Below are 27,316 nucleotides of genomic sequence, written 5' to 3'. Positions count from 1 at the left end.
TTTTTTTTATGTAATGGCATTTTATGCATATACTTGGCAATAAATATAAGTTATTGTTGATTGGTTTCGTATCCTTAATTGATTGAAAAAATATTATGGTCTCACTGCCGGCGTTAGGGCGGAAAGAGATTCCGGACATTCCATTATGATCGTGGTCATAAAATAACTTTTCCGATATACGAGCTCGTAGCGGCCGCAGAAATCAACTAATGCGAATGAAATTCGAGATATAGGTGTTTCCGAGTATACGCTCGAAAATGAGAAGAAAAACCGAAACTCTCTCTAAAATTCAAATAGCGACACTCACTTTATGCATTGGAAAATTATCGGCGCAGTTAAAAACCATGAATGTCGTTAGAACGGTACCTGAAGTACAATAAACGCCGGCGCATGACCCAGACAAATTAACCGCGACAGCTAGAGTTTTGTTTTTCTTCTCATTCTCGAGAGCATACCTATATCTCGAATTTCATTCGCATTAGTCGATTTTCGCGGCCGCTAGGGGATTGTACACAGGCACAATGATATTTTATGTTCTGTTTATATCGTCCATAGAGAGACATTAGTCCACATCAGTCGTTCTCAATGTCCGTGGTCCGGTTGGTTGTTTTTTTGTGAGTGGAAGACATAGTCATACACACGACTACTGGGAAACAAATGGGGAAAATGAAACAGTGAATCATTCACGGCACGGTTTGACTGATGCCAGGTCCCGGTGGTTGAGAAATACTGATCTATTACATCATAGTATCCCAAACTTTTCGTCCCATCGCTGTCTCTTTAGACTTTTCCCTCATCACCCCACCAACTCAAGCCAATCATGGAATACTATACTAAACCCATTGCTCACTTTGGGATACACTGGTATTACACGTTCATTAGAAATCTCCCGTGAAGACAGCAGTGCAGTACGGATCATACTCTTATTGTCCAGAGGCGAATGAATTCCAAGCTTGTCCTTGGCTGTCCAGAGATGATTGAGATTTGGAGATGTGTAGTCATATATCAGTTACGACCCTGAAAATACGAAATTTCATAGGATGCTATGAAATTGGATGGGATATACTGAACGAAATTTACGTCCACTTGAAGCACGCCATAACGGGGTTTGACTGTAATTCCATCGGTCTACTCTATTTAGCACGGAATATTTTTGAGTTTAACTAATATCGTCCTTCTGATTTTCATACCGTAACTTATTTTAACGCATGCAACCAAGGGCTATCGCCATAGACATATTTTACCCTGAAAAAGGCGAACTTCTTCCGTTCCGAATTGTGTATTTTATAAAACCAACGTGCATAATATGCATTGTGGTGCTGCCATCCAACTTCTGTATCCGAAAGGAGAAACCTGAAAATCAAGGGATATCTACAAATTACAAATTTTTTTTACACATAAAATATGCATGTATGTGTGTATATATACAAATACAACGCCACAACAGGCAAAATGAGGCCAAAGAGGTGGCTGAGAAAAAGATGCCCATAACAAATATGGATGTCATATATTTCAAAAATACAGCAACCAAATTAAAAACACAATCGCAAAAATTATAAACAATATATACACATGATAAAATATTATACAATGCCCATAAAGAATACTTATGGTTGTCTTATTCTAAGTATGAATAGCTTCTCAATTTACCCCAACATATTTATCGTATTTCTTTTTAAACGTGTCAATTGTGTTACAATTGACACGTTTTACTACCTCCGGGGGTAAGCTATTCCATTCATTTACAACCCTATTAGAGAAAAATTCCCTGCGACACCTTAACTTCGCATTGTCCCTTACCAATCGATCTGGTGTCCCCTTGTAAAAGAAGCCGATTGGCGGTGTACTAAAAGTTCATGGTCCATCCTATCCATCCCATTGAAAATTTTGAACACTTCGATCATATCTTCACGACATTTGCAGCCATCCAATGTACACATATTCAAAAAATAAAGTCCCTCTTCATAACTCAAGCCCCGTGTGCAAATAAGGACACGCGTAGCTCTTCTCTGTACCCCATCAACCAAGTCTATGTCCCTCTGCAGGTATATATACATATATCTCTCTGCATGAGAATATCAAGCAATAGAAGTGAAACTTCTATGTTGTTTCGGTCTGATTTGACATGTCTATATTCACCTCGCCTCACATTTATCTTTTAGCGGTCGCAAGATATAGAAGCGTGAGAATACGCACACTCCTTCCCACTCCATCCCAACCCGAATTTTTTTGCGAAATTTAATAGAAAAGAAACTAAGTGTCTATATAATTATTTCTTTTGTAATGATTCTTTTTTCGAGTTAAGACCTGAGGCACACAAAGAGGTGTACCTAACTTAAATGTGTCCTGGAAAAGATATTGACCCAAATTAATTAATTTTTTTTAATTTTTATTTTATTGGACTGAACACAACACATAAAATACAATCAAACCAACCGAGAAAGACAAAAAAACCCTACAAAAAATGACATTACAATGACACAGACACTCTTGTGATCCCAAGGAACTACAAGTCCTTCCAGTGGGTCAATATAAATTAGATTCAAGAGTTAATTGGGTTATGCAATGGCCTTGTTATTGTACTAATTTGTTAAATATTTTATAAAGTCGTATATATTTATATATTTTTAGTTTCCCTCCTTTTTTTAGCTGAAACAAAGAAAACATACATATATAATGTGTAAATACAAACAAAAAATTATTTAGTTGGCATACACCGAATTCACGTATGGTCATGCAATGACATGTATTGTTCAGTTGATAGCAGGAATGGTTATATTTTTGTTTTGATGGATCATTTTTTGACATACAAATAAAAGCACAAATCAATAAAAAGAATGTTTTTAATTGCCAGTTTTGGTTTAGGTTCGAAGAGGTTATAAACAATTTTTTTCTCTCTTGCCACACAGAGCTATCTCAATACAGCTACCATATATAGCCATGTATCTACCGAACCGTCTTACATCAGCAGATCGAACTGGCCAGAGATCTCCAGCCAGATCGCGAATTGGATATCCAATGTCGGAAAAACACGCCATTTCTGAAAATCGAACTTTTTGCCAAACCTCTCGGTCAATTCGCGAACTGGCCGCAACATATATATAATTAATATATTTTTTCTAACCCCGATTTCTCTTGGGGGGGGGGGCGGGGGGAAGAGTGGATGGGAGAGTTTCTTCCCCCGAAACGTACTAGTGGCCCAAAAGCAATCACTAATGAAAGTAAATATAATTGCGATTTCTCTCATCTCGAAAACGAGAAATAGATTTCAATTTCTTTGCAAGCATTTTCTTTTTCCCGCGCGCATTCTAAATTTCTCATTTCTCAAAGCGTAGCACCCATAACTCCGACGTAAAAGCACATTTTTAGAACTTAAAAAAAATGTCCACGTTCCTGAGCTCGTCACTCTCTTGCGGAATGTTTTATGTTGCGGGAACCCTTAAGAAGTGTTTTTTTAATCTTATGTCTATGATGCCACCTCAATCTACAAATCATGAGACAGTATGAGTTGCTGAGAAATGTAAAACAACAGTCGAAATTGAAATAAACAACATGTTGGATAATAAAATGATTTTTTTTCTTTATTAGAGAATCGGCTGTGAAATACAAAAAATGTTAACTGAAAAATTAAAAATTTAAGATTATGAGAAATCTGTGTGTATAATTAATGCCATAATTTGTAAAATACGCTTTCTATTTCTTACGGGAAAGAAAAATATACAAATGCGCACGTACAAAATTAATATGCGCAATTTATCAACTGAAAACAAAACAATTTTTATTTTCTGTGTTTACAAATGCATGTGAGAGATTGAATAACTTTATTTACAAACTAACTATAATCTGACATTAATGTTCATTTGATGGTAAATGGAGACATGATACACCCCAAAGTGAGGAAAATTGACAGGACATTTAACCTTGAGGATCAGGATGAATCTTAGATTTTTTTCGCTACAAATTTACAGTTACTATTTCAAATAGGCTTCTGTTTGGGAAGCCAAGTCCTGACTGGACTGGCCAACGAAGGTAGAGTTCACGTGACTTTATCCGTCTGACTTAGGAATGTATTCCCTACATTCATTCCCGGAATGCATCACGTGATCAAACACATCGAGTCGCCGCAGCATCTCCTAGAGATAGAAGGCCTCTGCACTGTTTGCCATAAACGTCATTCAGACTACCTAGCAAGTTTGCCACATTTTGAAACACAGCTCTATTTCGTTTCTTCTCATTTTAGCGTGGAATCTTCCAGATCGGCTCAAAAATACCGCGTAGTGATTGGACGTGAGGCATAGAAATCGTCAATTCTGAGCCCGATCATTTCTTTTCCTTACAACGATGATACTGGCACGAGCAGGGAATTTTTTTCCTTGAATATTCTGAGGGAAAATGGACTACTTACTGACGTCACAAACTGACTGTGGAGGCCTTCCATCTCTAGGAGGTGCTGGTCGACCATGCCCGAGGTTCGGACAGATAGTCACGTGATCTCTAGTTTCGTTGACCTTGAATTGAGACAGCCGTGCCCCAGTCCAGAACGGAGGATGGGTACCTTGAACCTTGACAGGTATTGTTAGACTCGTATATTACAAAGTTAGCACCATAAAAAAGCATTAAATGATTAAGTGTACAGTAATATGGGAATACAGAATATAAGCACCGTCTCACTGAGACGAGATAAACCTACGTATTTAGCACAACATCTACCTCAACCTGCCTTTTTGAGATGACATAAACAAGAAAATAAGCACTGCTTATCACAGACAGCACGCAAACGGGTGGGGGGAGAAACACTTCACAATAAAAAAAAAAAGAACATTCAATTTTTTTAACGGTAATGTATCAGAAAATACATGAATTTATGGCCTTTCTTATTAGAAAACAATCAATCAACGAGCATAAAAATTATCAAATGTCCGCATTTCAGCACAAAATTATAAATAAAACTTCTATTCAGTTTCAGTTACGGAGAGGAAAATGCACTCATGCATGCTCATGTTCCCCTCCAGGGCTTCAGTGTCAGTACATTGGAGAATATGTAATGATAATTATACACAAAGTGGTCTTCCACTTTGCTCTTCCTGTACTGAAAACAAATATTTTTTCGTCAAGTAATTTTGGGCCAGTGTGTAACCAGCATAAGCGGATACTGGCTATTCGAGCGGAGGGGGCGAATGTTCCACCTTCACCCTGTGACCTATACTAATAATGAATTTTTTTGGGAGGAAACGGGAGGGGGGTAGGGGTGGCGGCCCCTACAGCCCTCCCCGTTTCCACCTACGGTACGGGGATAGCCAGTGTATGTCGCTGGTACTTCATGTAAAAGTAAATAATTTTCTCAATATATGCTTTCTATGGTAACATGCCAGTCATTTCAACTTCTTCCAGGGATAGGGAGTGGGACAAAAATGCACTCAATATTTATGTACATGCGTTTCGCCTTGTTTGTTTATTTTTATTGTATTTTTTAAAGCCGGGAGTGGGGGCATTCCCAAATGACGGGCCTGCATGGTACACTAATGTTGAAATTCTAGCTCTAGCTGTCACGGACGTACGTACAACAAGCATGGTCACACGGAATTAGAGCTGCCGATTCGAATCATCAGACCAAGCACGACACTGTAGTTTCACATATAACACAATCTGAAATGCTAAACATGATGGGAAAATAGTCATGTTAAAATTTTTTGACATCAATATCGTTATTCCTTTTTTTTCATGTTATTGGGAAAGCAATGCTGAGCTTAAATTTGGAATTGCACGAGTAAATTCAACGAGTGAGTTACCATGTTGATCACATCACATCACGCTCTCTGCTCGATGCTCTTGATGCCATCCCCGTTGAACTTGATCTCCAGTTCTCTCTGTGCCCTGGAGTTTTTCACCTTATCCCTGGGAACGTTATCTTCTCCAGCCTGTTGAGAAAACTTTTTGATTTTATCCAAGAACGTCAATTTCTCCGGTCTCGAAGTCCATATTTTATTGTATTCTGGCGACTTGGCATCTGGCACGTCTGTCGGTGATGATCCGGTATCTTTCAGGTACGACGACTTGCTGAGAGATTGGTTGAGGAATGAATTGATGGAAGAGTCGGAGGTCGGACGTTTCTTCTTGCTCGGGTCGCTCAACTGAATGCTGTTCGCGTAATAAGTGTTCTTGTCTTTGAGGGATGTCTTGATGGCGCTGGGTGTAGTAGGTTTCAATGAGTTCTCACTCGAATATCCAGATGAACCGACTGAAGAGCTTCTGAAGAAATCTCTCCGGCCGATACCGTTTTTCTTCTCGTTTTCTTTATCTTTTGTGGCGACAGACAACAAAACTCTGGCCGCATATTTCGACTGGTTCTTATCCTCGACTTTTGATTGCAATATGGCATCATTATCCACTGGTTTCGGTTCAGGTTTCAAAGAACTACTGTTGTTCCCAGCGGGCACTTCATCCGAGAAGCTCTTGGCTTTGTTGATGAACTGTAAACTATCACTTCTGGCGGAACCGTGGCCGTTCACTTGATTCAAACCGGTAGAGGTCATGGATGTTGGTGAAGGGGATGATTTGCTCATTTTCCCATACGTTTGTGCGTTCTCGATGGGGAAGCAGAATTCAGCAGGTGATGTGTACGCGTTCTTATGGAAATCCTTTTGCGTGTTCGTCGACGAAGGTCTATTCAACCTGGATGATGTAGATGGCGATGGTAGAGGATATTTTTCAAATTGGTTGGCATTTCCAGACACAAACACGTCATCATTGCCCCCGTTCATGGAATTCAAACTATTCCTGGATGTACAAGATGTCGGCGTGGTGGCTTTCTTGGGAGGTTCGTCTTGAGAACCGGTGTCTCTGATAACCGGTGACATGTTCATGGTTTCTAGCAGATCATTAAACTGTTCAACTTCGAAACTTGTGTTCAAGAGACTCCCATCCGAATTCTAAAAAAACAAAGGGATTTTAGGATTTTTTTACATAATAGCACGAAAGTAAAGGGTGTTTCAAAACTCGCGCACATCATAGCTTATGATAAAAAAAAATGAATATGGCTATTTAACAGAAAATAACAGATTAAACTTATGAATTAAAACACTGCTTTGAATAAAAATTAAAAAAAAAACTATATAAGAGTTTACTATAAATGTTGAAAACGGTGGCTTTTCCCAGACACATAGTCACGTTTTTTTATCAGATTGCTCGAGACCATGAAGTATGTAAGAGTAAATGTCTGATATTCATCATATGATGTTAGTCTTGAGTTAATCAATCGTATGTGGATTGTTACAGTATACCTCAATTTTAAGATAGCCTAAAAAAAGGTTCTGGGGTTGCAAGTCCCCCATGAAAGAGGCGGCCGAAGTCCGTGCGTACGATCAATAAAAAATTCAGTTAAAACGGGAAAACTTGAAAACAAGTCCGTGCGTACGATCAATAAAAAATTCAGTTAAAACGGGAAAACTTGAAAACTTTTTTTAACCGAAACCGAAAACCGTAATTGGTGAAACGGGGTTCCAATGGATAGTTATAATCCATCAAACCCCCTTCATCATGACTCTGCCAATTCCTGTGCAGTAGTGCACTTTGCAATGATAGTTAGATTCTAATAAGGTGGGTGAAGACGTAGGTTCACCTGAGACCCAAGGGGTTTTTTTTTTTTTTTTCAAAAGTTTTCAAATGTTCATAGACCTGGCAACACAGGTCGAGGCATGTGTAGAAAATTTTTTGGTCTTTTTAATCGTGCTTTGTGTCTACTGTCGTATGATGAAATCTCCGCAAGGTGTGGAAATTCAGAATCGTTCAATTTATCAAATAAGTTCCTTGCCAGTTTCTTTGCATATGACGTTACATCAGCCACTCCGGAATCACGTCTGATATTAACGTTTCTAACGTACCAAGGTAGTCCGGTGTATCTCCTCAGAGTCTTGTTCTGAAATCTCTCCAGAGCGATGATATTCATTTTCTTCGAGAACAACCAGACAGGCGCAGCATACAGAAGAATCGGTCTAATTGCCATCTTATACAGAATAATTTTATTTCGAATTGAAAGACTTGAGTGCCTGTGGCTTAGTCTGTTGAGCATGACCGAGGCCACGGTCGCCCTACGGATGGTATCAACACACTGCCGGGAGAAACTGAATCTCTTGTCCATTATCACCCCCAAATATTTATTGTGAATGACTGCGTTGATTATAACTCCTTGTACCTCTATGTGTGCTTGTTGTGGTAATGAGGACTTGTTAGTGAACCACATGAATTTGGTTTTATCTGCATTCAGTTCAACACGGGTTCGCACACACCAGCGCTCGACCAATCTTACCATTTCTTGCAAGTTTGAAAGGGCCTTGCCAGGGTCCCTATCTGTGCAACAAAGGGCACTATCGTCGGCATAAAGAGCGGTGAAACCCTTAGGGGCAACTGGGAAGTCATTCATATGAAAATTATGTAGGATAGGACCTAACACACTTCCCTGAGCTATTGATGAACGAATCTGTCTAGAATTAGATATTGAGTCATTTATCTGTACTCGGAAGGAGCGCGAGTCGAGATAATTGCTCACAAATTTTATGATGTTATACGGCATTCCCATGCGAATCATCTTAAACAGCAGCCCATTGTGCCAAACTTTATCAAAAGATTTCTTTAAATCGAAAAAGGCTACTGCTGCAGTGTCTTTATAAATTTTGGCTTCTTGAATTCGTTCTACGAACCGCAATAATTGAGTGGTCGTCGAGTGCTTGCTGCGGAAACCGTGCTGCTCTGGACCGATAATGTTATTGTCCTCTACAAATTTGTGTAGTCTGATGGCTACCACTCTCTCAAAAAGTTTCCCTAATGAACTGAGAAGTGAGATTGGGCGCCAATTCTGCGGATAGTGTAGGTCATGTCCAGCTTTGGGGATGACCTTAACTTTAGCGAGTTTCCATTCTGCCGGAAAGTGGTTTGTACGAAGTAATTCGTTGAATATGTTGACCAGCTGGCGAACCATATTTTCGGGGAGATTCTTGATAGTGTTGTTGGTGATGGTGTCCTGACCAGGTGCTTTTTTCTTTTTGAGGTTTTTGATAATGTTTGTTACTTCTTCAGTGTTCGTAGGAAATAAAGCAGAGGGTTGTTCTGGGGGAATATCCCTAAAGAATACTTGAACTTCTCTGTCAACACTGGCAATAAGCTGAGGAGGAGTGTTATCACATGGAGAGAACTGTCTCTCATATGTGTCAGCAAATATTTCCGCTTTATCACTGTCACTATATACTGTTCCGCTTGTGCCGACAATCGGAGGAATCCTCGAATAAGTGGGCTTACATGTTTTATACACTTTGTATAACGTGCCATCAGCACAATTTGCCTCACGTAAAAAGCTGAAGTAACGCTCACTCATAAATTCTTTGATTTCTCTGGATACTTCTCTTTTTATAGATCTGTATCTATCTTGGTAGTACGGATTTAACGTTCTTTGCCATTTCCTCCTAAATTTGTTTTTTAATTTGATGCGTTCCTTAATCCAGCGGGGAATACCCAGTGGATTATTAGTGGGAGCATCTCGGGTGGATTCCTTAGCAGTGTTAGTGATGGTTTCTGTGAGAAACAATAAGTCAGATTCAATTTGATCAATATTGCCACCCGTGAAGGAAGGCAAGGTGATTCTGGCCAGCTTTCGCTTAAATAATGGCCATATCACTATTTTCTTTGGTTTACATATAAAAGGAATATTGAAATCCGCTACCAGAAATATAGGGTTGTGATCAGAATCCGTGACAGGTTGAACGTGAACCGACATAGTAAATGTAAGGTTCTTAGCAAGCGCTATGTCAAGAATATCAGCCTGGTCAGGAAAATGAGTTGGAGTGTATGGCGCATAAGGTTGAATGCTCTTTCTGATACAAAAATTTTCGAGCACCCTGCCTTGGGTGTTTGTAGAGTATGAGTTCCACAGAAAGGATTTAGCATTCATGTCGCCACACATTATCACTGGGTACTGACAATTGAAAAATTCGTTAAAAAGTGGAATGTCTATGGTATTTCTCGGAGGTTTATAGCACACTCCCATCCTAATTTTTTGATTGTTTACGTAGATCTCTATTGCTATTACCTCACATTGTGTCGAGGGAGGTAGCTGAATAATATCATAATTAATGTGTCGCTTTACATATATAGCTACTCCTCCTCCTGGACCAAAGCTTCTATCCTGTCTGATACAGTCATAATTTGCTACTTTGGCAGTGTGATAAGGACGAAGCCAAGTTTCCCCCACCAGTGCCAAGTGAACACCCTCAGTGTCAAGGATGTCCTTGAACTCAGTCATGCTAGAGACCAAGCTTTGGGCATTCCAAGCCATGATCTTCATGTTATGCAACACAACATTTGGTGTACTAGACATTTGTGAGTGTTGAAGCAAATAAGTGTTCAGCTGCAGTTAGAAAACAGTTGAAGAAGATTTATATTTTCTCCTCGTTTGAAGTAGCTCTGAGGATTTTCAGAAAGCAGTCCTTCGTAATAGATATTAGTTGTTGAATCGGGAAAATTATGCTATTAGAGTTCATATTGATATCGTTATTTGCTATTTTCGTGGGTTCTTTTTCCACACGGTTGCCACCACACATGTCAGATCGTTGATTCGAAGCTGTTGGTTTCACCACATTGCAGTTTACTTTACTGCTATTGGAAGCTGCTTTGGAGACCCGCACGTCTCTAACAGCTGTTGCCGGTGATTCACTTCGTCGAGGAGGGGACCTCAGTATTTTGGCAAAAGGCACCATCTCGTCGGTAGCCCGCTGAACCACGACACTCTCGTCATCATGAGTTGGCACTGCCTCGGCCGTTGGTACAGTAGAAGTCCTTTTAGGTTCGTTGAACCTTCCCTTCCTTCCTTTGGGCCAGCCTCTAGCTGAACTGACGCTTGAGCAGTCATCATCATGGTCATCTTGAGATTTATATTGAGATTTGTGACTTGGTCTCAACTTGTCGGATTGTCTATCATTTTCACGATTATGCATACCAATATTTGGTCTGTTTCTTGGTATATCTGGACGTCTTGTCGTGTTTTCATTTCTGGCCATTCTGCCTTTGCTAGTGGGGCACGATAAACAGCCTCTGTAATTTGCACTGTGTTTTCCTCCACAGTTGGTGCATATCGGGTCTTGCTCACCCCGCTTCAGACTGCATTCAGAGGAGTGATGTTCCCCTGGACACTTGACACAGCGTGGATCATTATGACATGACTTCGATGTATGTCGCCAGGCCTGACAATTGAAACACTGGACCACACCCTGGCGTTTTCTATACATCTCAACTCGAATTCTGATGTAGTTCAAAGAAGTCAACTTATAAATTTCCTTACTCCGATTTTTTCGGGGCATTTCCACTAGCCAAATCGGAATTGGTATTACTATTCTGTCAGGGCCCTGTCCTCTATGGCCTTTTAACTGAGCAACATTTATGATTTCGAAGCCCTCGGCTTCCAGCGACTCTTTGATCACTTGACAGGGGGTCTTTCTTTCTAAGTCCTTGATAACCACTTTTATTGTCTTATCTGAATGGAGCATGTATGTGCTATACTTTATGTTATTCGCATCGAACATTTTTGTAATCGCACGGTGCTCATTTTCACAGTTCAAAAACAACATCATATTTTTACCGGCTGTTTTTGCCGAAAAAGTCTCTTGGCAGGTGCTTTTAATTTTTTGCAGCAATTCCATCCAGTTCCCATACTTGGTAAGAGTCAATGGGGGAATGCGAACTTTCTTATGAGAGACTTCTCTCCATTGATTAGGATTATCAGGGTCTGGATCATCAATTTCTTCATTTTTTGAATTATTTCCAGAGTTTCCGATATTTTGTCCTGTATTTCCCGCATTTCCTACGGTACTTGTTGATGGTATAGCTTTAGTGACATCGCTCCTGCGCGTCTTATTGCTGGTTGAGTCCTGATTGGCTGTAGCAATGACGTCACAAGTAGCTGTTTGCCCATTGGCTGGAGCGACTACGTCATTACTTGCTGTTACAGCATTGGCCAAATCGACCTTTGATGCGCTGGCCACAGCGTAGGCACTAACAAGTGGGGATTCGTTTGAACCATCATTACACAGGGTACCCTGGGGCACCTCACACCTTTCTACAATAATGGGCTCACAAATAATGTCCTTCGGGCCATTATCTCTCTTCTTTTTCTTCTTATTTCTCTTTTTCTTCTGACCTCCCTTTCCATTGACGCTATTTGCATCGTCATCAGATGATTGACGGGGAGAAGGGCTGTTTTTGCGAAATATACCACAAGATGATGCCTCGGCATCGAGCACTTCACCGAGTTTCCATATCATAGCATCCTCAATTTCGTACTTGTCATAATCAACTTCACAGTTTACGAGCCTAAAGCCCAGTTCAATAAGTTCACAGAAAGAATTGTTACCACTGCACGCGCCTCTTGAAGACGATTTAATCTCTGCATGTCTCGTACGGGACGAATGCATGTCGAGAGTTTTTAGTATGGCGACTATTAGGTCGTGTCTAACACTAGTTTCGTTAGGGGCCTCGTCGTCGTCACTACGTGCGTTCATATCATATTCAAGTAATGAAATATAAGCATTAGATACCTTGTCCCATGCCGCACGATGGCTGGCAAAAGAAATCCCATGCAAAAAACACAGTTTCGACATACTCTTACTTCCCATTTTCAAGCGCACTGACTGCCCAACAAAAATGAAATCGGCATAATCAGAAGACTCACCCCTCACAGCAACCCACGGCGACGAATATTTTCCGACGACGAGGCTGAAGTCTTTTTTTAACCGTGTGGTACTATCCTTGTTGAAACCAGGATTACCATTCATCGCTGTTGATCGGTGACATGAATTGAGTAATTATGTTTGTGTAGACTTAGGTATATCGGAAAAAATAGGTCCCACAATCCAACGGTGTGATATAGGTACAACAAAAAAAAGTTGTTTTTAAATCACGTAAGGGTTGTTCTCGAACAATATGAAGGTTTGTAGTGAACCCCAATGCCAAAATTTTGGGCAATCTTAAAAATATAGCGTACTGCAATAACCCACATAAGATTGATGAAATCTCGAGACTAACATCATTAAAATGCAACACCAGACATTAATTCTTGCAGATTTTGTGAAATCTCGAGCAATCTGGTAAAAAATATGTGTCCATGTATCCGTGAAAAGGACCAACGTTTTCATTGTTTATAATAAATCCAAAGTTATTTTAAACTTTTATCAAAGGTAATGTTTCAATTTATAAGTAAAATCTGTTATTTTCTGTTAAATAGTTCATATTCATTTGTAAAAAAAACCATTCGTAAACTACAGGGTGATCAGCGAATAAGCCCTTATTTCAAAATTAAATATCTCTACAACAAAGATCAATGGAATTATGCGGTAAACGGTACGTTTATTAGCAAAACTGTAAGAATGTTGTACAGAAATTTCGAAAATTTAGTTTTTTTGAAATTTTTTAAAATTAAAAAAAAAGAAAAACTGGAGATTTTGGGGTTCCGAAAATCCTCATTTGTGTGAAGAGAAACCACCGCATTCGCCTAAAGTTACTGTATGGGCTGCGGTATGCGCCATGTGTGCTGACAAATTGTTCTCCAAATTGTAACGTAACGTTCAGCAGTAATCGTTTCTCGCACGAAGAAGGGGCCGATAATGCCTCTGGCGCATACCGCAGCTCATGCAGTAACTTTAGGCAAATGCAGTGGTTTCTCTTCACACAAATGAGGATTTTCGGAACCCCAAAATCTCCAGTTTTTTTTTTGTTTTTTTTTTAAATTTTAAAAAATTAAAAAAACTAAACTTTAGAAATTTCTGTACAACATTCTTACAGTTTTGCTAATAAACTTACCGTTTACCGCATAATTCTATTAATCTTTGTTGTAGAGATATTTAATTTTGAAATAAGGGCTTATTCGCTGATCACCCTGTATGATGAAATGTGAATGAATGCGCATTTTGAAACACTATGTATATTGCACAGACTGTTTACACTAAAGGGGAAAGAAAAATGCAAAACCTGTAAGGAAAGACATGTTCTCTCAGAAAATATGAACTTCATTCGAAACTTTATAACGTTTGGATTGGAATGTATGAATATAGAGAGGATGATAAAAAAAAAGTGATTCTTAAGTAAATAAGGGACCATCATAATATGCTAGGCATTCAAATACCATTGTGTGGTATTGGTCGAATGAGCGCTCTGATACGTAAAGAAACGCTAGTTTATATCTGCGTTTTGTTGCAAGAGAAAAAACATTCACTTGATATTCAAATCCGCAGATGCAGATTTGATTGGAGGGAAGTATGGGACATGACATGATCAGATTCCCCCTGCTCAAGTATTTTACTTGAGGCGGGGGATGCCCGGAGGCTTTTTCCTTTATAATTATTAATCTAGGTTCCTTTATTTTGAAACTTAAATTTTTCAACAATTCCCTAAAACCGGGCAACAACGGCAAAAAACTAAAACGGTTAAAAAACAAATCAATAATCGTGAATTTTTATAAATTGAGTCGTGAAACGATGACGAGCTCGTCAACTTCACTTTCACGCCCTGCAGTGAAATCCTTGTCATTACCATCTTTAATTAGCAAGAACAAGAAACATCGCAACTCCGAAAACATAAACACGTTAGGCTGTGCATATAGGTCTATTACATAGACTCCCACAATACGATACTGATACTCCCACGATACCATGACATGTACTGATTCATTAGAAATTCCGCAGAGGAATGTGTACGAGGAGGTGCATGTAATGATAGGTAGTAGTAGTCCCTTAATGTTATATGTACCCTTAATGGCACCCTTAATGTTATAAAATAGGTAGGCCTACTTACTGTATTTTTGGGTGAGTGTTTTGCCTGCGACGTAACTAGCCACTGGTCACTCGAAGATGTCAAATTCCTTTTATTTGTTCGGCGGAACTTGCTTGATTTATCCGATTCCGATAAGGTCAGTTCTTTTTCCATCAGCAGCATTCTTTCTCTGTGCTCTGCACGCTCGAGTACCACCTGAAAAATCATAATAGAAATACCGCGCATTACTGCAAGAGTATTCGAATATGGAAAAAAAATGTGCAAGACCATATTTACAACGCATTTATGCGTGCCAATCACAATCCCTTGACCGCTCGGCCAGAATTTCCGGCACACCTTAGTAACTAAGACTTTCAGCGGACCCCTTACCAATGTAAGGGGGTTCCGCTGAAAGTCTTGTAAGTAATTAAAATTGCTATTTTAATTACAGTGGAAAAAAATTAAAAATATGCATGATTCATTTCTTACAACAGCCTTGACATCTTCTCCCTCATAGAGTCCATTGCTTCACCCTGCATGTCTTTGATCAAGGATGAAATTTGAACGTATTTTTATTTTTTTATTTTATTTATTATATACAAACCTGTGCAAGGCCAGTAGGCTCTAACTCCACAGGTGCACAATTCAAACAATCAATAAAATTGGAAAGAGACGGCAGGGAACATCAGACATATTGTGCATGTTGAGCGGTGAATGTGATAAATTCTGATAATCGTCGACCGTTTCGTTAAGTTTGAAAAAATTCGTTAAATTAATCACACTTTTTCCGGCGATTATGCAAAATTCCCAAGCGACTTTGATAAATACATACTTCAAAATCGTACTAAAAATTCATCGCATTTGCCGATTATTACGTATAATAAATCGATTCCAGTTGTCGTAATAAGATTTATTATGTAGATGACCGTACTTTTGAGCCACTGTCTGAACCGGATATAATGAACTCCGACTTAACGAATTTTTCCGAACATCCTCGAAATAACTGATATAATTAACTCCTATTTGACGATTTGTGAGATCAAACCTCTATATAACGAAATCCTATTTAAAAAACTTTATGATCGTATCCCGATATAACGATATCTAATTTAACTGATTCTCTGATTTAAAGAATTACAATTTTTTTTTTGGTTTTAAATCAGACCCCAATATAACACTAACTCCTATTCAACGAATTCCACACCCCGACATAATTAAGCTTCAAATTTATCAAGTACGTTCGAGTATCACCGGTAAAAAAGTGATAACTTTTTAGCATTTATCGAACGACACTCGGATAGTATGCATAATTGTCGATAAAAATAATGAATTTATTAAAAATACTAAGATTGGCGATTATGCATACTTTAACTGATTAATCACATTTACCGAAGTAACATGTATAATAAATCAGTATTGGACTCTTTTCAAATGTTTGCTTAATAAGCCATAATTTAATGAAAGCAAGCCAAGCAACAAATGAGAAAAAATAAAAAACAATTTAGGTAATTTTTTTACACAATATCAGAGACTCGAAGCCATCTATTGCCTTTCTAAAGAACTGTCACTGTTGATAGTTATTTCTTTTGCCACTAGATAGCAGCACGTAAATGAGAGAACAATGATTTGTGTAAAATTTTGAAACACGTTTGTTAATAAAAAAACATTGCTCTCAAAAACATTTTTCGACAGTTTGCCAGAATAAGAAATTACTTTATTTTAAGAAACAAATTATTTCGTCGCAATTCGCGTATTTCGAACGTATACCAGGTCACCCAGGTTCATGAAAAATAAGCATAAAAAATGCAAAGTTACCAAGATTGAAGACTAGCGCTTAGAAAAATCGAGTACTCTTTTTTTTCATACTTTTGCACATTACCAATCAAGCAAACTGTAACATCATAGAAACGTCACAGTGGGGGGACCGCGAGCATAATTCGCCGCCATTACACAATTTTTTTTGTAATTTTTTCCACACAGCCAATAACGTTGCTTCAGCCTCTACGATATAATTCGCGTAACTCTACGATATCTTCTTTTCGTACTGGATCGCCGAACCAGCGGTGCAAACACAAGGTAGATGATATTTCCATCATCTCTCTCTTTCTCTCGCGAGCGTAATATAAGAATGATTTCCACACACCGCCGTTTTGCGAGACGTTTCAAAAATGTGCGATCGCGCTATTTACAATGCAATATAAACGATTTTATTGTTTAAACCAACAAATTTATACACTCAGAGCACAAACTGAAATATTCAAATAGCTAAAAGTGGATCGCGAAAATCTTTGCGAATTTCAGGGAAATATTTATTTAGCAATTTATCGATGCGTTTTCCGATAGCGAATCGACTAAAAATAAACAGAAAAATTATAGTATTAAAAAAATATATGTATATATATATATGTATCGGAACTTCGAAAGAGAAAAGATAACTACATTTTTTAGAGAACATTATTGACCTTAATTTTTTCTACATGCTTTTGTTATAATATTTAACTGATATACCTGCATTTTAAGAGTTGTCAAAATGTATTGTAAAGTATATTGCATTAGCAAAGAAAATTAAATGGTTTCAATCATTTTCGGTTGAGGAGTGGAAAAAAAAAACTATAACTTCTACGAACCTTGGTCTTCAGTTCAGGTTCACAGTCTGATACATTACCAGCTACACCAATTCAGCTGACGAAAAGGTCCTAAAACTGTTTACTACTAAGAGCACGTACTTTTAGTGAAACATTAAAGCTTAGAAATTTCGCCTCTTGGAAATGTATTACTACCTTCATCACTCGCTACCATTAAACACTGGGTTTTAATTTTTCCCTTACACGAATCAAAATAAAAAGTTTTTCTTTGGCATACAGCGTGTTAACCTGTCAGACTTAATTACATAACTAAGTCTGTCCAGTAATTACATAACTAAGTCATATTGTGACCGAAAGCACAACAGATTGTACGATTTTACGGTAGTGGGAATTATCGTAAGCCAAAATTATTGTAAACCAAGAAGAGACGTGATTGGTTGAAATCGTTTGATCGCGGAAAAGCGGTGCATTTGCGAAATTAGTGGACCACGAGGCTACAGCAACTTTTGATCCATTTGGCGCACACCATATTTCTTGGCCACATTTAATAATGGATATACTAAATTCTTCTCCAACCCGGCAACCACGATTGGTACAGTGGAACGCTCACGAAACACACATAAAGCAAAGGTTGTGAGTTCGATTCCCATCCAATTTTTTTTTTCTTCTTTACCATATTCGTTTGAAAAATTTAATTTCTTATTACATTCAATTTCTTTTAGCCGTTACACACGATAAATGGGATTAATTATATTATAATTCACCACCAATTGTTAGATGCATGGGAAGGGGACACGCCCCAATACAATAAGTTATCATTTATTGAATCACTAAAAATGCTTTCATTTTTTTTCTGATTTAATCCAAATGTGCTTCAGTTGCATCAAGTTGAAAATAATAACGACTCACGAAGCCAGCGCCCAGCGAAGCTGAGCCCTGATATCATTTATTGATTCATAGTTTGCCGACCCATTCCTTGGTTCATAATGAAAATAGATTCATTAGGAAACGAAACATAGAACATGCGTTGCGTCACGCCGCTGTATTTATTTTGCATGTCAATATCATTATATTATATATTATTATTATTATGATCGTTATATTATAGTATTATTAAATTATATGTCATTATTATCGTGTGAGCAACGAGACGTCATGACAAAATAAAAGTAAAATCGTTAATAGATCCTGGTGTTTGGCGATAAGTTGCCAAACGTATCAACCGGATTTTTCCAAGAAATCGTCTTTTCTCATATTATGCATACAGTAATGTTTCTATGACGTCGTAGTAGCTTGATTCTAATTGGCTGATAATGTGCTCAAGTATAAAGAGTCCACAATTTCTCAGCGCTAGTCTTCAATATCTCGGTAACACTGCGCTTATAATACTTATTTCTCATGAAACTAGCAGACCTAGTATAACTTTCGTTCGAATAACGAATTACTAGTGCTTCGTTTTCGTCTTAGATTGAAATTCGGCGATTACGACAGAAAGATCAAGATTGGACTTTGAATGCTACGAACTATGCGGCTGCAGGAGGCGCCAACTACAGGTGGGGAGTACTTTTTTATCACCACAATATTATTCGCTTACACTTGAAAAACGTCCAGAACCGGCTCTGCAAAAGGCTCCACAGAAACTACTGCTATGATTCTCTTCTCAACTTTGACCATGAACATCTCCGGGAAAGCTCCAATTGTAATATCATCGATACTTCTAGACTTAAAAAGCCGAAAAATTTTCTTGAGATGTGTCCAGATCCAATGCTCCGGAATTTTGACGCGTACAGTATTACCCCGGAGTTAAGCGATAGGTGGGACCGGCACCAAGTGCTTAAGTCGAATTCGTGTACGTCGGGGGGGGGGGAATTTCGCATACAAATACATCGAATGAGTGGTAATTGGAATCAATATTTCTAAAAAACAAATCTTTTTAGAAAAAAAAAATTCTATCAAAATGTGTTTTGTTTTTCTTCACTTGCAAGTTAATTTTGATATTCGTTTTTTTTCTTTGTAAAGTCAAACTTTTCTAGGTCAGTAGTGGCAGTTAAAGTGGCAGGTCAGTGACCAGGTGCATTGTGAGCATCATTTCGAACTCTGCGTATTAAACTCGATCAAACCATTCTTTAAAAATGCAAGGCATGTTTCCAAATGGTTCTACGATATTTGTGCTCTAATACAACCATTATAAAACTATTATTAAAAGCGATTAAAATAATAAGAGATAGGTGCCTTACCTCATCTTCTTCTTCCTCTTCATCTTCATCTCCGATTTCTTCAGCTCTGCGTTGAAACTCCTGTTCCAATCTGAGGATTCGCAGCCATTCTTCTTGCTTGTCGCTCCTGTCCGACAACGATTCCAGGTATGATATTTCTTTGTCTCTCACTTGGCGCGCTCCCAGGATCTGTTGCTTCTGTCTCTGAACGAAAAAAACCAAGGTTAAGTGAATATCCTCAATTTTGACGACCTCATCAAAAAAATTGCATATTCATTCATATTATCAAAAAGAGTAATACAGTAATATAAGATTCATCCCTGGCTGCAGAGCTCAAGACTTCTGTCAATTTGTCATAAGTACGATGGTAGACATGCCCAATTCAATTGATCTGGTTATTCCTCCTAGAGCAGCGGTTCTCAACTGGGGGGGGGGGGGGCATCTGGTCTTCTTGTGGTAATGAGATATATGAAGGGGGCCACCAGTAAAAATCAGATGAAAGGGGAACCATGACAAAGGGGGGGGGGGTCGCAGAGAGCTGTAAAGAAATAAACCTTTCAAGTGAAATATGTAGGGAAAAAACATGCCTACTTTCAGAAACTGATGAGCTGTTCATGGAAGCAATCTTCACCGGTAGCCATATATCCAGAGCCTCAACTAGAAATGAAAACTCACTCTGTAGTTCGAGGCCAGTACCCAATTTCGGTGCCCCCCCCCCCCCCCCATCGTAATTTCTAATGGGAAAATAGTGAAACCAGCGTCAGGTGCAGCAGACCCCAGCGCTCGAAATACTGTGATTTTCGATTAGTATAAGTATGTGAATATGTAAGCTGTTACCTCCAGCTAAGTATGGGGGAGGGGGGTTGTACCCAGAACTCACTTCTCCCAGGAAACCATATGATGGTGAGACGTCCATGCACCGAAAATAAGAAAGCTTATTTTAGCCCGTGGTAAGCGCCGACCCATGGTGATGTGTCATGAGGGGCGATTGTTTGGGTTCGTTGAATCATCCAGTATATACAATTTCCTGTCAAGAAACTGATTAATCCCTCCCCTCCCCCTTTCGGGATCCGTGCCCTGTTCGTTTTCGTTTTCTTACGAACTGCACATACTGAATGTATACTAGGTGCATGCACTAGGTAATAGTAGTAGATAGGGCAGCGGCAAAATCAAGTTTTCCTTTCTTGACAAAAATCCCAGTTACAGCTCTGGTCGTTCCTTTAAGCCGGGTCATTTCTCCGGATGGTTACAGCTAGAAGTCCTCGTTTGACTTGTTTGGATTAATGGTAGTGAGTTCACGTATTTTTATTTCAAATTGTCTGAGTGTGGAGACGGTTTGGCTGTAAGCTAAGGCGGCCTAGTACAGAGAGACGGTTGTGATGGCCGAAATTTCAGTCACATTTTTTTCTTAGGGCAGGGCTTCGAATTTTTGTATGAGAATACGAGCCCCAAAGGTGTCAGTGATCTGAGAGAAAAGAGCTCCCTCCCCCACAGCATCAAAAATTTTCATAAACGTATCAAGATAGTTTTTACTTTTGATAGACTCAGTTTATTACTTTTACTTTTAAACCGTACACCACCGAGGCTCTGTCGACATTCGTCAATTTCAGCCCACGTCCCGGTTAAGGGACATTTTATTTTCCATGTACATAGAATACATACAAAAAAAAAAAAAAAAAAAAAAAAAAAAGCAGACAAAAGAAAATTTTAGATTAATTACAATATATACAAATCAGGCTTCCGAGGGAGCTCTTTGACGGAACTCTTTGGTGTGACGACAAGATGTGGCGTAGTGGAGTTTTGTGCCAAGTTTACTACAGCTGCAGCGATCGTTGGGGATGCACTTGAATCTTTGGAGATTAGCAGAGAATGGGCCTGTCCAGTAACGAACATAATCAGTTCTCTGCACCACTTGCTGTTCCACGTTTTAACGCGACGCAGTATCATATGCGTGGACCTTCCCGAAGTCTCCGGATCATCCCAGGCTATTTGCCAGTTCATCATCATGTCACCCCATAACCTGGCTTTGGCAGCAGATGCCGGCAAGCGAATTTCAATTGTGAAGCTGCCATTCTTTGTGGCCTCCTTGGCGTAACGGTCAGCCTCCTCATTTCCCCACAAACCCGCATGTTCCTTTATCCATGATATTTTGATGTTTGGGTATCTGTGGAGCAATGTTCTTATTTTCCGGGCCGTATGGTGGCGTGTATGTGCATTCTGGATGGCCATGTTTCCGGAGAGACTGTCCGTTCTTATGTGAGCATGTTCTTTCCGTCTTGCTGCTTCCTTAGCCGCTGCTAGGATGGCACGTAGTTATGCTTGGAGCCGCTGTGGTGGTCGAGTGGTCATAGTGACGGACTCGCATCGCGGGGAACCGGGTTTGAGCCCCACCGTCGCCACAGTGGTGGTCGGCTGAAGTTGGTTTTCTGTGGTTCCCAACTTTGAGGCGCAAATGCGAGCCGATCTCCCCGTTAAAAAGTCTCGCCACAGAGACCAACAGTCCTACAAACAGTATAAATATTCAGTCACTACACATCACTCACTTCACTTCTGAGATATAGATGGCAGCACTGAAAAATCATACCCAACACTAGATACGCACTCAGACTATTAGGTACACACACTTACATTTCCGGCACAACTCACTAGGTAGTAAATTGCCTATGGCGATAGACCTGAGTTGTGCTAGGTTTCAAAAAAAAAAAAAAAAGTTATGCTTGGAATAGTGCACTGGTCTTTGACCACACAACAAAGACCATTCGGATGCAGCAAATACAAAGACGAACTCAAGGCGGACGACCAGACGTAAACAACACCCCTCCACGACTCATTCGTGTGAATTCTGATCACGGGGTCCTGATAACGGCTCTCCATTGAAGAGCCGAAACCGCGTCGACCATTCGACCAATTGAATTTATTTGTCTTGAAAACGTGGCAATTTTTGTATAAATTAAAACCAGGCAAAGTTTCTAATTTTTGTGTTAAAATTTGTAATTATTTCGTTACCTCTGAGCCGACTTACGCGTAAAAAGCAAAAAGTAAAAGCAAGTTACATTATGCATCAACTTCAATTCCAGAAGAAACAAAATTCAAGCTGAAAACTATCGTTTCAGTCGATTTTCATGGAGCTGAAATATCCACGACATCAGCGTCATTATACACCTTTCCCTTTTTTCACCTTATTACTGAATAGGAGAAGAATTTGGATGTTGGTGCTATCAAACTGTAAGCAGTTAGTTTGTGGTAGTTTGATAGACACCAGAGTTGCTCCTATCAGACGCGTGGACCGGTGCGAAAGTAGCAGTGAGGCCAGAGGAGTCTCAACATTTTCGGGGCTGCTTAGTCGGCATCCAAAATTCATACATTATTACAGAAATGCTGCAAAATATCGACACAATTCAATATAAATCAACACAAATATTGATGAAAATCCGGAAAGAAAATTTTCAATTAATGAAAGTGTTAAAAAAGAAATTAGGACATAATGAAAGAAATTGTCGATTGATTAATTATAAATCAAAATTTAGGACCGATGAACTAAAAATAAGAAAATGATTGAAAAAAATAATTCCACTAATTGATGAAAATTCAGAATCAATGAAAGAAATGCTTTCGGGAATTAATGAAAATTCAGGATTGATGAAATAGATATGTCTAGAATTAATAAACGGAATAATTCCAGATTTAATGAAAAAATAATTCCATAATTAATATAAAAAAGGAACATTTTCAGAACTAATGAAAGGAAGGGAAATAATAAAAGGAATAATTCGAGAATTGATAAAAATTTTGAATTTATGTTTAAAAAATTCAATAATTCACGAAAATTAGGAACTAATGAAAGAAATAATTCCAATTCATAGCATTTCTGATGAAAATTCAGAATCAATGAAACAAATGCTTCTGAGAATAAATGAAAATTCAGAATTAAGGAAAGAAAATAAGGCCAGAATTAATAAAAAAGGAACAATGCCAGAATCAATGAAAGAAACAATTCCAGAATTGATGAAATTTCAGAATTTATAAAAAAAAAGCAATTCAAAATTCCATAAGTTTGCTACAAAAAATATATTCGACACACCCTTGTATATGCATATTTTTTTACTTCTATTTCAGTAAGTGCAGGGCTCGGAACGACCGCACCTGTCACCGCCAACAGCCCTAAGGGCTGCTCTGATAGGCACAGCTCCAGAAGATAACTAAACAAATTATATACAAATTCTACAATATGATTCATGTTTTAGTGAGTAAAGACTGAAGTAGCTAATTACTTCTTCTTTTTCTTCCCTTGTCCATGGAGACGGGCTTATGTCATTGCCTTTACCTTTGCCGTTCATCATGTGACCGTGCATCACTTTCACGGACCCTGGGAATCTGAAAAAGAAAAATCATAAATTTCACGATGTAAGTCACGCGATGAACGAATCATCACTAACTCATTGCTGAGCATTTGGAACGGAAATTAGAAATGACAAACAAACCTCATATTCATTCCATTTGTTTGAGGTTTCCATTGCTTGGATGAGACGGACGAGATTTCGCTGCTGAGACTGGCCGTGGACGAAGACAGTGGCGTCCTGCGGAGTAATGGCAGGTTCAGCGATCTCAACGGCTGGCTGGTGTTGCTGCCACTGCTGATGGAAGTGTTGGACTGAGAGAAAGCTCTATCTCCCTGAGAAGAATTGTTCCAGTTATTGTTGTGTTGTAACGAACCGTTGTGTGTGGGTGGGTATGAAAAAGAGCTAGATGCACTGCGGCTAAGCGGCGCGGCGTATTGCATTCTGCCAAATTTTTCAGCCGTGCCATTCAGCTCGGGCCCTTCCGGTGGATGTTTGAATGACGCCAACGTTTCGTGAGAGTTTTGTGGCACTCTGGGAAGTGTATGCGTCGGGGACATGGGTATCCTCGGCTTGGGTTTCACGAGATCTTTAGATGTGCTCTTCAACTGGCCGTTTACGTCTAGTGATTCGACTATCATCACCAAACCAGCTTCTTCGGGTGTCTCGCACATGTTCTTGTGAGGCGACGATCTGAAGTAATCCTCCTCGCTGTTCTTTGAACTGAAATTCTGCACCGGGTCGGAAACCGGGTAATACTTCTGGCCGTTTGTGAGCGTCGATGAGTTCTGACGCGGATGATACTGCGCGTTGTTATAGTTCGAGTAATTTGACGTAAATCCAGAATCGGGTGGTGGAAGATTCGTGGGAACTTGACTACCATTTTCATTGGACCTTCTTGTTGGAGGAGCAGCTGGAGGGAGAGGAGACATCGGCAACCTGTAGTTCTTGTTTTCGGGACCCTGGTTGTACTTTTGAGGGTACTGGTATGAAGAGTAATTATAAGGATCGGAATCTGTTGAAGTGGGATAAGAGTTCAATCGGCTGGTTTGGCCGTAGTTCTTGGAAGTCGATTGCGTGTTCTCGTGGTGGTAATCTTGTCTGGCGTTCCTCTCGGAATTCTGACCGTTCCTGTAGATTCGTTCCTGCTGAGACATCGGATATTGCTTGATCCCTCCTTCCGTATCTGCGCATTTCAGTAAATTATTCGACGGATTTGTTTTCGTGGGTGGTTGGCGATGGGAAGGTGTCTCTGGATATGTGCCAAGTTTACCCATTCTCATCGACACGACAGGCTCCGGCGGTTCTGGTGCAACGTTCTGTTGTCTCGGTAGGTGTTGAAAATTATTGTAAATTGGTCCGCCGTAATCCTGTTTTGAGCCATCGCAATACTTAAAAGCCTCTCTCTGACGGAGAGAGTCCTGATAGTTTGGATTCCGTGGAGGAGCGGGTCGATGACTCCCATCCGGAAATTGCCTCAATTCTGGATTCATCCTCATATTTCTGTATTTCAAAGAAAGATTGAAATGAATATATATATATATATATACATATATAAACTCAGGAATTTCTAAAGCCAAAGAGAATTGTTCTTAATTTTTTTGAGTGTTTCAATACAGTAAACACAGTATATGGCCAATGTTTTGAACATAGAAGGCACAGACAGACATGACCGCTGACCGTCCAGAGAGACCATCTTGGAACAAAGGCCAAAATGTACGGAAGATATTTACATGATTTTAGTCATTTTTTTCGATAGACGTTTGAGAGGACTACGCATTTTTGCACACTCTACAACTAGTTAACCGTAAATGCACTTTGCAAACATTCCCTTAAGTATTTATGTTGTCAGAATATTTCGTGTTTCGTGCTCTACTGCTTTCTTTGGCTGCCTTGGCCCAGCGAGGAGTCACTTCATGTTTTACTCATTTCCCCCTCCTCCTGACCAGATCATGGCCCACTGCTGTCTTAATGAAGAGATTTTTAGCAGGTGGTTGAATATTTGTAAATTTTTGGTGCAAGACTTTTATAACGGGGAGATCGGCCCGCATTCGCTCCTCGAAATTGGGAATCACACAAAACCAACTTCAGCCGACCACCATGTAGTGATGGTGGACTTCCTATTCTACTGGTGGTGAAATCTGTCTTGCATATCTGCCACTTTTTGCCATCTGTTTCCCATTTTTTGAAGTGAAAATTGACGGATACCGGAACTTTCTGATTATGAAAGCACATCGGAAGGCAATGTCTTGAAACCTGCCTGCCATGAGAGATAGTATTAGTGTGCTCTTTAAGATCTGCTATCAGTGTTAAAGGCACGCACGCAGTTTTGTCCTCACAACAAGTGTATTCTCGCACCTCTTTGAATAACAATTATTTTGAGAATCGATGAAAATATCGAATAAAAGTTTTCATTGGTTTCAGGTCACACATAGACATTGATACAAATATTCAATCATTACTCTTCACTCTTAGCTAGAAGTTAGAGAAAATGATGCCATTTGGCAGCACTATAACAAGCATCACACATAAACAAACTTCACGTTAGGTTCACAACACATAGACGCACAACTAGCAGTATGGCCAAAAGGTCTTCTTGGATCAACTATATCTCTCCATTTAGACAGAGCGGCCATGATCTGGTTAGGAGGAGGAGGTCACACATGAATAAAAAGGGGAAAAAGCAGGCAATTCGATACATCCAAAAGTGAGTTATTTAAAACTAGCTTGGGGCACAAAGTTTTTTTTCTCTCTTCAGTTTGGCCACATTTGAGAACCTTCAGAACACCCCTCTATTAATGCAGTTGCTCAATAAAAATAAACTCAACTTGTTGATTGAACAGAAATATAAATGAAATCTACCTTTGTAATGAGTTTGCTCTTTCTTTAGGAAGATTCATGTTGGCATAAGGGGATCTGTGGATGGGCAAATGTTCGCCGTTCGATCCATGAATCGGAGGAATACTCCCATTCCCTTGCGCATAATACTGGACGTGATCCGGCACAGGCATCATCCGCCTATGGGAACTGGTGGGCTGAACAATATAGAAATGTTATCAAAAGAAAATAAAAAACTGGAATATTATATTTATGAGCATTCGTAATATAAACACAGACAAACATAATTAATTTTCTCGATTAATGTCTTGATATGATTAATGTTTTAGTTAATCAAGTCTTATAGTGATTAATTCTTTAATTAATATTATTAATATTTGTCTCCAGTTATGGTTATATATTAAATTATCCTAAAAAATCTGATTTGACTCTTCCGCCCATCCAAGCTAAAAGACTCATTTTATGGTGACGCCATCTATGAGTAGCTTTGTTGATTACATTACAATTTTGTTGGATATTTATTAGTACCGTAATTTACAACATTTTCCAGATT

The 27,316-nt window shown here is 39.2% G+C and overlaps 1 protein-coding gene across 1 annotated transcript in view; it reads right to left on the bottom strand.

Annotated features, from left to right (window-relative positions):
• Positions 1-3,557: 3,557 nt before the first annotated feature.
• Positions 3,558-27,316, bottom strand: part of LOC149064494 (uncharacterized) — an 87,676-nt gene continuing 63,917 nt past the window's right edge. The window contains exons 4-9 of the mRNA XM_089254708.1: positions 26,788-26,960; positions 24,070-25,428; positions 23,860-23,962; positions 19,610-19,792; positions 14,830-15,003; positions 3,558-6,929 (exon numbers count right to left, since the gene is read on the bottom strand). Of these exons, the coding sequence (XP_089110834.1) occupies positions 5,808-6,929; positions 14,830-15,003; positions 19,610-19,792; positions 23,860-23,962; positions 24,070-25,428; positions 26,788-26,960 (3,114 nt within the window). The 3' untranslated portion in view covers positions 3,558-5,807. The remainder of the gene's footprint in view (positions 6,930-14,829; positions 15,004-19,609; positions 19,793-23,859; positions 23,963-24,069; positions 25,429-26,787; positions 26,961-27,316) is intronic.

Source organism: Pholcus phalangioides, unplaced genomic scaffold, assembly GCF_987345545.1.
Source record: "Pholcus phalangioides strain wild (caught in Gottingen) unplaced genomic scaffold, Ppha-v1.0 ptg000042l_1, whole genome shotgun sequence".
Taxonomy (NCBI): Eukaryota; Metazoa; Arthropoda; class Arachnida; order Araneae; family Pholcidae; genus Pholcus; species Pholcus phalangioides.
Note: the sequence above shows the minus strand (reverse complement) of the source record. Positions and strands in the feature narration are given on the sequence as shown.